The 15,916-nt window shown below is 51.4% G+C and overlaps 4 protein-coding genes across 4 annotated transcripts; 2 read left to right on the forward strand and 2 right to left on the reverse strand.

Moving 5' to 3' along the window:
• Positions 1-24: 24 nt before the first annotated feature.
• Positions 25-4,531, reverse strand: VPS8 (CORVET complex membrane-binding subunit). Its single transcript, XM_018855380.1, has one exon. The coding sequence runs from the start codon at positions 4,172-4,174 to the stop codon at positions 74-76; it is 4,101 nt and encodes a 1,366-aa protein (XP_018713205.1). The 5' UTR covers positions 4,175-4,531; the 3' UTR covers positions 25-73.
• A 3,956-nt stretch (positions 4,532-8,487) lies between these two features.
• SWD1 (COMPASS subunit protein) lies at positions 8,488-9,780 on the forward strand (the record flags this gene model as incomplete). Its single annotated transcript, XM_018856810.1, has 1 exon — positions 8,488-9,780. The coding sequence occupies one exon, from the start codon at positions 8,488-8,490 to the stop codon at positions 9,778-9,780; it is 1,293 nt and encodes a 430-aa protein (XP_018713206.1).
• Positions 9,781-10,193: 413 nt separating this feature from the next.
• METBIDRAFT_91392 (uncharacterized protein) lies at positions 10,194-10,833 on the reverse strand. The gene has a single exon (XM_018859322.1). It carries the CDS (start codon positions 10,722-10,724, stop codon positions 10,365-10,367), a length of 360 nt encoding a protein of 119 aa, XP_018713207.1. The 5' UTR covers positions 10,725-10,833; the 3' UTR covers positions 10,194-10,364.
• A 2,855-nt stretch (positions 10,834-13,688) lies between these two features.
• On the forward strand, positions 13,689-15,839 carry FKH2 (forkhead family transcription factor; the record flags this gene model as incomplete). The annotated part of the gene is made up of 2 exons (XM_018856468.1): positions 13,689-14,873; positions 15,189-15,839. The coding sequence occupies 2 exons, from the start codon at positions 13,689-13,691 to the stop codon at positions 15,837-15,839; spliced, it is 1,836 nt and encodes a 611-aa protein (XP_018713208.1).
• Positions 15,840-15,916: the final 77 nt, after the last annotated feature.

Here is a 15,916-nt window from a genome sequence, read left to right on the forward strand (position 1 = left end):
TACTACTCTCTCTCTCTCTCTCTCTCTCTCTCTCTCTCTCTCTCTCTCTCTCTCTCTCTCTCTCTCTCTCTCTCTACTGGATGCAAATGACGCATTGCCCCACACTACCTAATCTTTCAAGGCATTGACTGTGGTACCCGTGTTGACACTTGAATAAGGCTAACTCACAGTCTTTAAACTCCTGCTCGTCAAACTCGTCCGAAAACGCCTTCGCTTTTTCCCTTTTCTCCCACGCAGCATGATGTCTTCCGGACACTTCGTCGCCCCACATCGGCTTCCCACAGCTTGCGCATTCTTTTTCCTTCAAGATCCAGCCACGGAGGCGGTCTGTCTCAATGTATTCCATATACTTTCGAATCCGACCGTTCAATTTGGCAAGGGTGATATTGTGTATTTCACTGTCGAAATAAAATGACGTTAGTGTCTCCTGAAGTACTTCTCGTACTTGGGAAACAGTCGCCTCATCCATCACGTCTTGGAGAATATCTGTAAATAGCTTTGGGTTTTGCTCCTTTTCTCCTAAATCAATGATGCTTCTGAAACATCTATAGATACCCTGATTTACCAGCTTGGGAAGAGACGAATCTGAACCTGGGGGACTTTTGAGGGCCACTAAGATCTGTACTAAAAGCTGCCAGCAGCTTTTGTCTTTGTTGCAAACAGTAATCCCAATCTCGGTCAATTCATCCACCTTGTTCCATTCTTCCTTTGCTGCGAAGTAATTGAGTCCTTTTTTGAGGTAGTCAATAGACTGTCTGTACTCACTTGTGTTCCGAGAAAGTACAGCCAGGGCCTCAAAGCAACGAGAATTCTGGAGTTTCTCTTCCACGCGTTTTAAATTATATGGTAATTGAGCCAACTCATACCAGTATGAATTCACCAAATCAGGGACTTCAAATGTAGAGAAATCACAGCTTAAAACAACAAATTTGACTAGAAGATCGGTTTTACTGGAGCCAAAATTCGGTACTTCGGTCTCCTGAAACAAAATCCTCAAGTACCTGTATGCTAATTCATCATCGGGACAATCCAACACCATGCGGTGAAAAGAAGAATTGTAAGAGTTCGCCAACAGCACCATCTCCCGCAGGTGCCTCGCAGCTAGTTCCAGAAAGTTTTTACTGATGATATGCATCAAGCGAGTCTGTTCGGCCATGCTCACTCCTTTATCTGTGAATGCGTGAGAAATAAGATCAGCGAAGACCGAGAAGTTGTTATGGATGTCAATGAAGTTCTCGCCTCTCTGTTGCTCTAACCAGACCTCTAAGGCATTGGAGAATTTTTGCTTTGATCTGTTCAATTGGAATGCAACGCGATAGAATTTGGCTGCCTTAACTCGCTCTTGGAAAAATTCTTCATTTTTCACGTTGTACACGGGCAACAAACTCTCTAATGCTAACTCGGCATCACAGTGTGTATTTCTTGCACTATTACAAAGCATCTCAACTGTTTGTTCCAAAACAGAATCCGAGATCCGTATAAATTGCAAGTATTTCGGGTAGTTTCTGGCCAAGAAAATAGCCAAGTATACACGGTCCTCTAGAGAGAACGTGTGGTTAGCTTCCTGGAAAATGTCAAGCAACGCCTCAACAATATATTGTCTGTTGAGATGGCCCTTGGATTCAGTGTTGAGACATGGATTCTCAAAGAACTCATTCAAAGTGGCCAAAGTCTCGAATGCGTCAAATCGCAAAAGCTTGCAAAGGTATGGAAACATAGCAGTATTTTCGAGAGAGACGGGGAAAGCATTGGTCGCCTCAGTATTAATCTCACGCAAAGCAAACAATATTTTGCACACTTCGCCTCTCGCCAGCTCTTCGCGACTGGCACTCATGTACTGGTCGGTCGGGAATTGACGGCCCGATAGAATGTATGAAAGGTATGTGTATACGAGGTTCCTTTTTGTGCTATCACACAGATACAGATCTATGTCAGCCATTAGCATCATGAGCGGCCGAGTGTAGTCTTGGAGAAGAGCAGTCCAGATATAAACAAGGCACTCTCTCAAATCATGTGCTTCGCAGAGTTTTAACGTCAAGTCAATGTTTAGCGTATGTGTATCAAGAATGCAGATTATTTCTGTGAGCCGGTCACCTCTCCCTGTAGACACATAAAATTCGACGAGACTTTTGAATACGGACGGTGTCAACGAGCGGATCTCACGAGCCAAGATAAACATCTCGAGAGTGTCAAAGAATAGTTTTAAGTCATCAATTGTCTCGTGAACGGCATCCAAGATTCCAAATATTTCCTCCTGGTTGACCCCTTCGTTATTTTTGGTAATCATTGTCGCTAAGTGAAAATATAACCAGAGTCCATCCTCAACGCCGAGCTCAAAGTTTGGGGTTGAGTCAAATTCCAGAGCTAAAGCAGATCCAGGAGCTTCATCAGACTTCATGTTTGGACCAGTGTCTTTTCCTGGGCCAAATATTGCTGATATGGACTTCCTCATAATGTCCAAAAGAAAAGGTTCAACCACGACGTGTCGTTCTGCGGCCGTGTGTGGCAAACCACAGAGTAAGAGCTGACCTGTGTATTCCGAGCAGTAGAATTTGTATGCGCTTAAGAGCGCCGCGGTGTATTTCTCCGCTCCAATGAGTTCTGCAAGTCGGTTGGTCCATTTCGTTGTTGCTCCCGTCCAAAGTGATTTCTGGGCTCCAAAGTGGCTCTCCACCAAAACTACTGGGCGGTGTTTGAGGATTCTGAATGAAGAATTATAGAGCCGCATTTCCAAGCGGGCTGATGTGCCCAGAAATTCCATACACGCAGCCAGCTGAGAGCCGACGTCATCGATAGCCACGGAAGTAAGGCTTCCCTCACCTTCCTTTTCTGTATAGTAGAGGAAATGAATCTTACTTCCTTGACCACTGGTATCTTGCACAAGCGCAGCTAATATCTCTGAGTTGAGCCACTGGAGCGCGACTGTCCGGTGGCTTTTTTCCGGGGCCGTCCACCTCGCCGTTCGGGTCAATTCGAGCTGTGGAACAGCCCCTGGCTTGCCCTTTAAGTCAGCAAGCACATCCGATGCAGTTCCTGTAACATGCTGGCCGGCAAGCTCGAGTATGGTGGTCACGTTGTTCCATGAATACGCCAATTTGGCATTCCTACGGCCTCCAGCAGGGGCCTCGACGCTGGGGTACCACGCCACACACCCCATTGTAACACTATCAGGTCCAATCGACACATTTTTGGGGCGGGAGGCCTTGAAATGCGTCTTTGGTGAGGCTGAGGTGTCATTGTCCAACGAACAGACCGATAGTACAGTCAAGGTGCGGGCTGAAATCACGGCAACTAGGCCCATATGGTCCGCCAAGTGAGGAACAGGGCCAACGGGGAGCACGCGGCAGTCGTGCACGGCGGAGGCATACATGGCACCATGGGAAGGGTCGTTTTTTAAGACTGCTTGGGGGCCCACGAGCCGCTGCGTCACATAATGCCGGCGGAACAATCGCACGCACCCGTGGTGGAAGATGACATGGCCGCCCACGTCAGAGGAGACCATGTTCTGGCTCAGGTCGCCAAGAAACGACACGGAGTTCACAGGAACACCCGCGATATGGTCGTTGGCAGCACCAGTGCCGCGAGAGGTGGAGGCGGACATACCTGGGATCACATCCAAGGGCTCGACGACTGTTGGAACGGCCTTGTTGTTGTTTTTCCCATTTAGGCGGGGGATCTCCCACACCACAAGCAGGCCGTCCGTGTGGCCCGCACAGACGTGGCTTCCACTGGTCGAAACGGCTACACAAGTGACGTGCAGCGCGCCTGGGACTGTTTCCTCGGCAGGCAGTGGCCCTGCAGTGGGTGTTTGGAGCAAGAACATCATATTTTGGAGGTAGTCGAACACGGCCACGCGGCCCAAGTGCGTGCCCACGAAGATGTGGGACGGCGAGAGCTCGAGAGCCGTCGGGGAGCCACAAGCCGCGGCGAACTTGGGCGATCCAAGGGCACGTGCAATCTTGGGCGGCTGATTCCATGAAAAGACGCCGTTTTGGCGGCCAAAAAGAGCGTTTTGGGGCAAGAACCTGTGGCTCTGGCTGGGTCCTGGGGGCCGCGGCGCCTGGAGCCGGATTGCCACATCGGTCTGGGCCCGCGTGTCGAAGGCGCGGCGCCGCAGAAGAACACCCGTGGTTATTGTGTCACCTATTGGAGGGTCTTTGTGGGAAGGGTCCATCGAAATGTGTGGGGGTGGAACCGGGCGGTGATGGTATGGGACGGGGAGTATGGGGAAAGATGGGCCGTGCGATAGGGCCGCGAGATAGGGCCAGGAAATAGCGCCAGAAAATAGGGCCGCGAAATAGCGCCAGAAAATAGGGCCGCGAAATGCGGCCCCAGTCTCTGGGAGAGCAGGGCTGCGAAATCGCCGCAAATCCAGGAGCCGCAAATCCAGGAGCCGCCGGTCCGCTAGACTCAGCGGCTATATCACGAGTCTCGTCACTAGTCGCTTGTCACGTAGGATCCCACCATCAAGGTATTCAAATCTTAATCACATGTTTTTCGTTTTTCCTGCGAGCTGGTAACTGTAGCTATGAAATGTGCAGCATCCCTAAATTGTAAAACCAAGGTTGTAGGGAGCCAGTCTCTGAAGGGAGGTTGTAATACAATACCCAAATGTTCCATTCTCAGGATGTTTGATCCCAATTGTTCCATTCTCGGGATTTCTGATGCAAGAGAGCAGACTGCTGTATGTCCATTTCAATACATGCTGGTTTCTCGTCTGTTCATATTTCGTGATCAAGTCCCTGGCTGGTACATTGCTTAGACTGGAGGCCATGTCGGGACGGGCATGAACGAAGAGTTACAAAAGAAACACGAAACATGCAAAGATATTTCCAATTTATATTAATGTAGCACATACGATCATACATACACCAATTCTCATTGTTAAGTCGTGGAAAAGTGGGCACCGAAGTAAGTAAAGTACATGGGGATGCCGCGAAACGGGACCCAAGCACCTGCTGCACACGTGATCTGGTAGCCGCGTTTCTGAATGCTGTTTTTTGAGCTCATAGCATGGTCTTGGCATAATTGCCTGTAATATTCATATATTGGAGTGGGGCTCTCACTATTCAGTAGTGAGTTGGTGAAACTGCCTCAAAACTAAGTCCTGCAGATGGACTCCAGAAGAAGCGGTTCAGCAGATGGTGTTTGATCGAACAGAAATAGAAAGTCGGGCCATTTTTCATTGCTGCTGGCCATAACGGCTAGCGAGGAAATTAAAAGAGGAATATCAGACCTCGGTCCAAGAACTTTGGCTCTCTACTCCGATTCCTCCTATTCCTTTGGCAAAGTAAACTGGAAGGACCCTGTGGGATGCTGAATTCCGGGGCTCAGTACAAGTTTGGGAAGTCACATATATAATACTGAGTTTCCTGTAGCTTATGCTACCAATTTAAGCCATTTTGAGCCTGGTCTTCAAAAACAGGGCCTGGCGCTGATAAATTGGTTCTGCACATGGAAGATCATGGCAAACCTTTCGCAGCCAGATTCAGCCGTGGGCTGGGACGCGAAAGAAATGGGTGCAAAATCACGGTTCTCCATATCTAATCGCGGCGGAAACGGATACTGCTTCCACCAATATCAGCACCAGGCTAGATTTTCTTCACATTCATAATTTTTTTAGAGAGTCGAGCGATGAACCATTCGCTGGTGTCTCAACGCCCGTTTATCACAATCTGAGGGGTGGAAGTGGTCGAAGACTTGTGCAGTATTTGGCGGGGAGTTGATGCTGCGGAGATGAAAATTATATATGTAATTCACCGTGCAAGAAAGCTTCAGGGTAGATAATTAAAACTGGTATTTTTCATGTCTGCTACCAAAAAGCAAAGGTATAGAGTGAATTCAACCGAACAAATTCGGTTCTTCCATGACACCCTCAAGCAAGCCACAACAGATTTGCACTGTACTTGTGAGCTGGTTCTGAGAGCGTGTTATCTCCTATGTCCTTCTCTTTTCTGGAAATATCAAACCGTAATATTTATTTCCGCAGGGATGTATTTAGAGTAAAAGGGATCTTGTGAAAGATGTGGGTACAGGTGCTGGAGGCTGCTCTAGGGAATGAAACATGGCAAACATGGCATAAGTGCTGGCTAAAAATTCATATCGCTTTTGAAACGTTGGCCAGGGCTCTTCATATGTAAATGCAATCAATCGGCTGTCTCTAAATAAGCATGATTCTCCCGACGTGGGGCAAGAGCCGTGAATAAGCTTTTAGCTTTGTTTCACCATCACATTAAATGGTGGGGCTGCCCGTTCGGGTGTATACCTAAGAAAACTTAGGAAGACAGTGTTTGTACAATGACGGACAATTGTAGGTCTGCAATACTCGGCCTGAAAATTGTATTTGGGTTTCGTTTTAGCCCAGCAGCCTCACGTTCTCGGCTGTTCTTTATTATGTTTTCGGGAACCCTTTCTACTGCACACTCCAGATCCTGGGTACTTTTGGCTATTCCGACTTTATCCCGACTGGTAGTACCACTCTCCGTCTGTAGATGTTATTAGTTTTTTTGTGCTACATCACTTGATACTCTTGTCTGGGTTCTGTTGGTACTAGACGACCATCCTCATCCTGTACTATGTCTGGAATAATCCACATATTCAGGTGTGCGATGCATCATGAGATACGCTCAGTCTAGATTGCATCATCAGATACGGTATTTCTGTTCTACATCATCGGATAATTTCTGTCTAGACTACATCATCAGATCTTCTCAGTCGGCATTATATCACCAGATACGCTTAGGTGGTTTCACGAACTACGCTCAGATACATCACCAGATACTCTCAGTGTATATTACCACAGATTCTGTATATCAGGTGTATACTCACATTTTCTTTTGGCAGCGACAATCTTCTGGCGGCTCTTTCCAGCGCCTCTCCATTATGTGCTCCGTCCTGAACACTTTGTAAGATCTATTTTTTCACATACCCTAGCTGACTGTTTCTCGTTTCTAGCTCATTCTGCCGCCTTGTCAAATCCGTATCTCGGTCCGTCCTGCCTGCGGCCCCAACGAAGGCGCGCAAACAGGGCCAGAGGCCAAATAGAGAGGCCAAATAGAAGGGCCAAATAGAAGGGCCAAATAGAAGGGCCAAATAAAAAGGCCAAATAGAAGGGCCAAATAGAAGTGCCAAATAGAAAGGCCAAATAGAAAGGCCAAAAAAAAATTCAAAAATACCCATAGCCTCTGCGTCTATTCCTGGCCCCACCGTACCCTAATTTCGCTAGTAGAAAGCAAATCTGGCGCGCGTATGAAATGAAAACTTTGGTGAATGCTGGCGAAGCTGCGGAACCTTAGTAATGGCGGATATTCGTACGCGCTTGAGGAGACCAAGGTCACAGCTTTTTTTCTTTACTGGGTGGCTGTACGACTTTTGGGAATTCCCAGCTGATTTATTGAGTTCGGCGGCTGTTGCTATTTTGTCATTGCTGGGACGTCTACCCACCTGAGAGGAACCTGGCGCCTGGTCGCCTGATTTAGCATTGGTATTTCCCGACGGACTCTTGTCAGAATTACGACTGTGGGCATAAATTCCAGCTATTTGAATGCCCCTAGGCTGGCGTCCTACAGCATCTTCAATATTTATTTGGAACCCCGTTTTCGTGCCTCCTTGACGGCAGGCCTGCTGGGGCCTCCGCGCCAAGTCCATAGGGCCTCGTGGCCCTGGAGCCAAAAACGCGCGCATCGAAATCACTGTGCACAGATAAGTAGATCGTTGCACTCAAACGAAAAGTTGGCGAAGCAAGAGGGACCCAGCAGATAAATCGACTGGAGATCAGGCAATCCGACTGAAAGAGAAGACAAGTCAGTTGAAAAGACAGGCCAGCTGGAAAGACGAGTTCATTGAAACGACGAGTCAGTTGAAAAGGCAAGTTTACTGGAAAGACTAGTTAGTTGAAAAGACTAGTTAGTTGAAAAGACAAGTTAGTTGAACAGACAAGTTAGTTGAAAGACTAGCCAAGTCAGCTGTGAGGCAATTCGACTGAAAATACAACGAAACGACTCAACTAAGAGGCCTCAAATCAAAAGAGTCAACTGAAAGACAAGTCACCTGAAGATACAAGTCAACTGAAAAGGCAAGTCAGTAGACAGATCACCTGAAAAGACAAGGCAACTGAATATATAAGCCATTTGGAAATACGAGTCAGCTAAAAAGAAAGGTCACCTGAAAAGTCAAGTCACCTGAAAAGACTAGACAAGGCACCTGAAAACACCAGTCACCTAAAGACAAGTCACCTCAAACAAGTCACCTCAAGACAAGTCACCTCAAGACAAGTCACCTCAAGACAAGTCACCTCAAGACAAGTCACCTCAAGACAAGTCACCTGAAAACACAAATTCACTAAAGACAAGTCACTTCAAGACAAATCACCGAAAAATACAACAGGACGACTCAACAGAAGACTCGACAAGACTCGACAAAAAACTCCAGATCTAAAGAGCCGCCTGAAAAATCAAATTTCCTGATACTCCACGTGACTCCAGCATCATGAACCTCGCCCTCCAGGACCCCTTCGCCGTGGCCAAGGAATACCCCGACACGCTCGCCCACACCCTCCAATATGGCCACAGCGTCCACATCCTGTTCAACCGCAAGGGCGACTATATCGCCCTGGGCCTCAGCGACGGCACCATCGTCATCTACGACCTCGACAGCCTCGCCATCACGTGCGTGTTGGGCCGCGGCGGCCACGTGCGCCCCGTCACGTCGCTCTCGTGGTCGCATTGCGGGCGGTATCTCCTCCTGGCGTCGCAGGACTGGAGCTGCATTCTCTGGGACTTGCGCCGGGCCAACGGCGCCGCGTCCGCCGTGTTGCACAAGGCGCAGTTCGACGGCCCGGTGTGGCTGGCGTGCCTCCACCCGAAAAACCCGCATGTTTTCGTGGCGCTGCTCTTCGAAAACGACCCGGTGTGTGTGCACGTGGATGGGGTTGGCGGCAGCCGCGTCACATGCTTGGCCACGGAGCCGGCGGCCGCCCGGGCAGACGACGACGACGATACGCCCAAGGTGCTGGCAGGCAAGCACCGCACGCTTGCCGCGGTTTTCAGCACCTCGGGCGACTACATTCTCGCAGGCACCAGCAAGGGCTGGCTCAACGTGATCTGCACGCGGCGTGCCGCCACCGTGCACCTGGTCAAGGTCACCAGCGCCAACATCAAGTCGCTCCTGGTGGCCAGCAACGGGCGCAAGTTGGCCGTCAACTCGTCGGACCGCGTGATCCGGCAGATCCACCTCCCGGACTTGATCAACGAGCCGAACCCGGCGCACTGGGACTTCGACGTGGAGTGCAAGTACCAGGACATGGTCAACAAGCTCCAGTGGAACTCCGTGGCCTTCAGCCACAACTCGGACTTCCTCGTGGCCTCGACGTTTGGCCAGAGCTCGCAGGACTTGTACCTCTGGGAGACGTCCATGGGCTCGCTCCTCAAGATCTTGGAGGGCAGCCCGGAGGAGTTGATCGACGTCAAGTGGAACTACAACCGCTGCATGATCGCGTCCACGGGGCTCGACTCGGGCACCGTGTACTTGTGGCTGGTGCAGTTCCCGCTGAAGTGGAGTGCCTTGGCCCCGGACTTCGTGGAGATCGAGGAGAACGAGGACTACGAGGAGAAGGAGGACGAGTTCGACATCATCGACGAGACTGACTTGATCAAGAAGCGCATGGAGGAGGAGGACACGGACATCGACATATTCCTGCTCGAGGCCACGGACGTGCGCGGCTTCGACACGCAGATCGACTCGTTTGTGATTCCGCTCAACTACGAGACTGCGGTGGTGTGAGTCTCGCCGCTTGCGTGCCCTCGGCTAGGGGGGAGAGGGCGGGCTCGGCCGTACGCCGCTGGCTCTCTTTTGTGTGGTTTTGGAGACTCTCATTCCTGCGAGTCTGGAGGATTTGGTGAAGTATGGTGACTGTCGACTCTGGCTCTGTCTCTGCTTTATGGGTGCTTGGTGGTCCGTCCAAGACATTGTTCGACAGGGCGCTAGTTCGAGACTACACCACCGTTTCCAGCGAACCGGGCTCATCTAAACTTCCCTGCTTGGTGTCTTTAACCCCAGGAACCATCACATATGCCTTCCCCATTCCGTGCCTTTTGGGTTGTGGTACCAAGATAATTGTGTCCTGGAATCGCGGACCCGGCATCAAAACAGGCATGGCCGGGCTCTAGGGACACCCCGGGGCAGATCTCCCGCGTGAATCCCTTGGCTGGCCCCGCCTTACTGATTTGTCAACTGCCTCTTTTCGTCTTTGGGGTTTGCTTCAAATGAGTTCAGACCGTAGGGAAGGTCATCTGAACTTCGATGCACCCATGTCCGGCTTGGCTCTCAATCAGTTTGCCCAGCCTCGCGGCGCCACACTCATCACTCTACGCATCAACTGTGGCAACATAGACGATGAAGCAGATACACGCGATTCTCTGGAGAACCTCCGTGACCCAAGTCAAGCCCGCAAGGCCGGCCCGACTTAAATGGCACCATTCTTGAGATTTACAGGAAATGCCCAGATACCATGAAGACCAGAAGAATGCCATCGTGACATTATAGACAATCTCATTCCAATGGATGTAATGGACTGGCCATTCACTTGTTTTTTTCTGCAGCTCCAGATCCATGTGCGTAAAGCACAGACTCGTCTTATGGATGACATGCGCTAGCAAATTGGCATGGATATAGACGGCCAGTATGGCGCGAGGCTGTGGCACCAATCCCCTGGCTTTTCGGTGCATGTTCCTGGAATCACTGGCAGGGTGAAGACAGATAACACTAGGCTGTGTATTAGTAGTTGGTGGTTTGACTGCGGTGCGCCGGATTCGTGGCACTGGTTGGTCCCGGAGAGCACTGCTGTAAATGCTTGTGTTGCACAATCGATCATGCCCACTAGCAATATGACTGATGGTTTGCAGGAGTACTACTTGTTGGTGGATTCATAGCACTGGTTTGTATATTAGAGGCAATGGGTAGACTTGGTGCCAGGAGAGCTCCGTATGCAATCATAAATGAGTATGGTCTTTGGGGTACGCCCGGGCGATATACCGTACATACTTACGGCAGTGTCATCTGTTGGTGAGGGTCTGGCCTGTTGGTGGCGGTCTGGCCTGTTGGTGGCGGTCTGGCCTGTTGGTGGAAGCCTGGTCTTTTGGTGGAATCCTGGGCTTGCTAAGATTGATACTTGTATCTCCAACGTGCTCATTGTTTGTTGCCTTACCTGTAATTCCAGCCTACTCTATTAGTACTGATGTGGAAACCTGGCATTGCCAAGATAATTACTTGTTATAGCCTGCTCGTAAATCATTCCTTGTTGTCTTACCTGTATTACCGGCTAAATGATTGCTTGTTGTGGATCCTGGCCTTGCTAAATTTATTACTTGTTATAGCCTGCTCGTAAATTATTTCTTGTTGTCTTACCTGTAGTTCCAACGTACTCGTGTAACGATTACTTGTTCTCTTACCGTTAGTTCTAGATGCTGGTAAAACTATCCCTTGTTGTCTTACCTGTATTTCCTGCTCGACTAGTACTTGTTGCGAAATCCTGGCCTGTGCTAAGATTACCACTTGTATTTCAAACCTACTCAATTATAACTTGTTGTGAAATCCTGGCCTTGCTAAAATATCACTCTTATTAATATTTCTTATCTGCCCTATTAGTACTTGTTGTGGAGCCCTGGAAGTAGCTAAGATCATGACTTAACCTGCTCGTAAAATGATTACTTGTTGTAGAATCATGACCTTGCTCAGAAGATTACCTGTATTTCTATCCTGCTGGTAAAACTATTTCTTGTCGTCTTACTTGTATTTCTAACCTGCTCGACCAGTACTGCTGTGGATTCGTGACCTTGCTAAGATTATTACTTGTATTAGCCTGCTCGTAAATTATTCCTTCTTACATGTATTTTTGACCTGGTCGATTATTACTTGTATTAAACTGCTCGTTAATGTTGTCTTACCTGTATTTTTAGCCTGCTAGACTAGTATTGTTGAGGAATCGTGGCCTATGCTTAGATTATGATCTGTATTAACCTGCTTGCAAATCATTACTTGTTATGGAATCATGACCTTGCTAAGATTATTACTTGTATTAGCCTGCTCATAGATTATTCCTTCTTACCTGTATTTCTGACTTGTCCAATCATTACTTGTTGCGGAATCCTGGCCTTGCTAAGAATATTTCTTGCATCAACGTGCTCGTGAATCATACATGTATAATTTCACCTGCTTATTAGTACTTTCCTAACGTGTGGTATTCTGACCAATCAGTGGTGGTGGCAGTAAAGGCTGTGCAGTCTTGGTTACTCTCGATGCTGGGCCTACCCAACATACGAAAAGTATTTTTGGCCTTATTTCGTGTTGCTTTGAGTATTCCTCTGGGTCCAGCACATTAATATGACTATCCATATATTAATGCGCACGGCAGCAATAAATCAAAAGCCAAGAACAGGCGCCAAAAATCCACAAGAAGAAAAATGTCCCCGAAAATGGGCCACACAGACAAAGGCCACAAAAGAGACGCCACAGAAGCTCGACCGACTTTTTTTTTTTGGCAGGAATAGGGAAGTACAGGCGACCAGCCGTTTTGCCTGCACGCGTCTGGGCAGAGAGGGCCAAACAGAGGACCGAGCATAGAGGACCAAACAGAGGAGCAGAAGACGAAAAATAAAAACAACAACTAAAAACATAAAACAACAACTACAAACATGAGACAAGAACATGAAACGAAAACATAAAACAAAAACATGAAACAAAAACATGAAACAAAAACATGAAATGAAAACATGAAAAAAAAACATGAAATGAAAACATAAAAGGCTAGCAGAGACAGCGAAAATAGCTAGGGCCTGCACAGCACCCCACCGCAGAAAGCCACACCAAACACAAGGCCATCATTCACCGCGCCCGTGACGAGCGCGCGGCACGTGACCACGCCACGTAAACAAGCCTTCTGCAGGACCCCGCGCCACTACAAGCAAGCGCCCTGCCAAACTGCAAAAGGCAGCCTCAAGAACCCACCAGGCCCCACCAAAAAACCCACCAAGCCCATCAAAAAACACACTGAACCCACAAAAAAAACCGATTAAACACACAGAAAAACCAACCTAACCCTCAAGAAAAATCCACCGAACCCACGAAAAAAACTCGCTGGGCCCACGAAAAAGTCACAAAATCACAAAACCAAACCCCCAGAACCGCCAACCCCCAGCCCTCCGCACCCCACCAATACCCGCGCCCACCCGGAGGCACGGGTCTGCGCCGCGCCGCCTGCAGGTCCGCTGTTTTGTCCAACAGGAAAACTTCTCACCAACAACTCCTCCTCCTCCATCAGCGGCCGTGGAAAACCCCCCCGCCCCGACCCCTTCGAGCCCCCCCCCGCGCATCCCCACCGGCCCCCCGTGCCCGAGCGGCCCCTACTGCGAAACCCCGCCGAAAATCCCGCGTCTGCCCGTGAATCCACGCCCGCCCCCAGACGCGCCATAGTGAGCAGTGCCAGCCGCCCGCCCGCTTTCCAGCGCCCCGCCACCGCCGCCTCCCTTCACCCGGATCCACGCCCAGGCGCCGCCGGCCAGTCCCCAGAGCCGCCCGAGCCGCCCGCCGGCCCGTTTTTTTGTTCCGACGCCGGCACAGACCGCCGCCGCCAGGCCCCCTTAATTAGCCGCCAGGTCTCCCCAATTAGCCGCCAGGCCCTTGAACCCGCCGCCATGGCCGACCACAAACGCCCGGGCTCGCCGCTCCCGGCGTTCGACGACCCCGCGGACTTGGCCGCGGCCGTGATCTCCACGCTCCTGGTGCCCGACGAGCCCACGCACGTCGCGGCCGCATACTCCAACGACAAGAACGCCGCCCTGGAGGTCCAGGCGTACGCCAAGATCGCCGGCCGGGACTGGACGTACTACGTCAAGACGCTTGCGGTGACGCTCGGGCGCAACACGGACGCGCCCGCCGCCGCGCCGCTCGTGCATATCGACTTGGGCCCGGCCAAGGTCGTGTCGCGCCAGCACGCCAGCATCTGCTACAACATCGACTTGAGGTGCTGGGAGCTCCGCGTCACGGGCCGCAACGGCGCGCGCGTGGACGGCGCCAAGACGCCCGTGGGCGCGCCGCACGCCACGCCGTTGCACTCGGGCGCCATCCTCGACGTGGGCGGCACGCAGATGATGTTCATCTTGCCGGACACGCCGCCGGCCATAGCGCCCAAGATGCTCGCGCTGTGCTTGGCACGCTACGCCGGCGGTGCACCCAAGCGCCCGCGCGTGGCCGCGCCGGCCCAGCGCATGCTGAGCTTCCAGATGTTCGGGCGCGGCCTGCTGGCGCCGTCGCCGTCCGCGGTGTCCGCGGTGCTGCTCCAGCACAACTTGGACCAGGACTTGTCGCGCGAGGATGCCAAGGATATCAAGCCGCCGTATCTGTACGCGACCATGATCACGCAGGCGATTCTCCTGAACGCGGACGGCGTCATGTCGCTCTCCGAGATTTACGCGTGGATTGCCGCGCGCTACGCCTACTACAAGTATTCCAAGACGGGCTGGCAGAACCTGATCCGCCACAACTTGTCGCTCAACAAGGCCTTCGAGAAGGTCCCGCGCCGGCCCAACGAGCCGGGCAAGGGCATGAAGTGGCAGATCAGCGACGCCTACCGCCACGACTTCTTGCAGAAGGTCCAGACGGGCACCTTGCTGAAGTCGCGTCGCGGCTCGTCGGTCTCGCGCACGCTCCAGATCCACCTCGCCACCCACCAGGGGCTCCCGGAGACCAAGCTGTACCACCCGGACCCGCCCTCCTCGCAGGCAGCCTTCCCGGGGCCCGCCGCACACTCCAGCCAGCCCTATGGCAGCACGCCTCCCGGGGCTTACGCCATGCAGAACATTAATTACCACCGCCCTGTGGTCTACGGCCATCCCAGCCAGGGGCTAAATCCGGGGCACCCGGGAATGAACCAGGATATAAACCAGGGTATAAACCAGGGAATGAACCAGGGAATGAACCAGGGAATGAACCAGGGAATGAACCAAGGAATAAACCAGGGAATGAACCAAGGAATAAACCAGGGCATGAGCCAGGGTGCGAGCCAGGGAATGGACCAGGCTCACCGTGGACACCAGGCTCACCAGGAACTAGCCCAGCATCTCAACCACGGACAAAACCTCGGTGCAAATCAGCATCTCAACCACGGACAAAACCCAGACCAGCATCTTACCCAGGGACAAAACCAGGCCCCAAACCAGCATCCCAACAACAGACAGGTCCTGGCTCACGCACCGCTGCAAATGCAGCAATTGCAGCCGCCCATGCCTGAAAAGCGCATGGAACTTGCGTCTCCCTTGAGACACGCCTCAACGGATTCGTCCGCGATGAACAACCCTCCATTGGACAGCTCCTCGTTCCACCTGCAACCACCACAGAACGGGGCGGCACCTGGGGTTAATCTCTTCAAGATGGCTCCCACGCAGTTGCAACAGGAAAACCCGCCCACGCAAAATGGCGCCAGCAGAGCGTCGCTCGCCAACACCAGCGAGTCCCTCATACAAACATCGACGGCCCCAACAACGTCCAACACGTCCGAGCTCGGACTCAGTTTCACGTCACCCAAGAAGGTGGTGCCGCTAGAAGCGTTCACGCCGGATCGTGGTTCGAAGTCTACTGGCCCTGGCAGCAAGTCTGGCGGAAATGCCAGCGTGAACCAGTCGTCACCAGCGTTCTGGAACTTTGTACAGTTTAGTACGCCCAATGGACAGACACCTGGGAGGAAAAACAGCAACGAGAGCAACGGACAGGAGAGCCCGACTCTCAATAGGGGCGCCAACGACAAATCCGCCGCCGCGAGCGCCTGCGACGAGTCACCTTCCAAGTGAAGGTTTGCCCCTGGGTGCAAAGACACCATTTAAGAAGCATTCCTCTCTCGCAAATCCCAACTATCGTCATTTCTACA

Source organism: Metschnikowia bicuspidata (genome assembly GCF_001664035.1).
Source record: "Metschnikowia bicuspidata var. bicuspidata NRRL YB-4993 chromosome Unknown METBIscaffold_1, whole genome shotgun sequence".
In the NCBI taxonomy this organism is placed as follows: domain Eukaryota; kingdom Fungi; phylum Ascomycota; class Pichiomycetes; order Serinales; family Metschnikowiaceae; genus Metschnikowia; species Metschnikowia bicuspidata.

What these genes read in the sequence shown, in the direction of transcription:
- VPS8 (XM_018855380.1), bottom strand. Translation starts at nt 4,174, where the DNA reads ATGGACCCTTCCCACAAAGACCCTCCAATAGGTGACACAATAACCACG.
- METBIDRAFT_91392 (XM_018859322.1), bottom strand. Translation starts at nt 10,724, where the DNA reads ATGCACCGAAAAGCCAGGGGATTGGTGCCACAGCCTCGCGCCATACTG.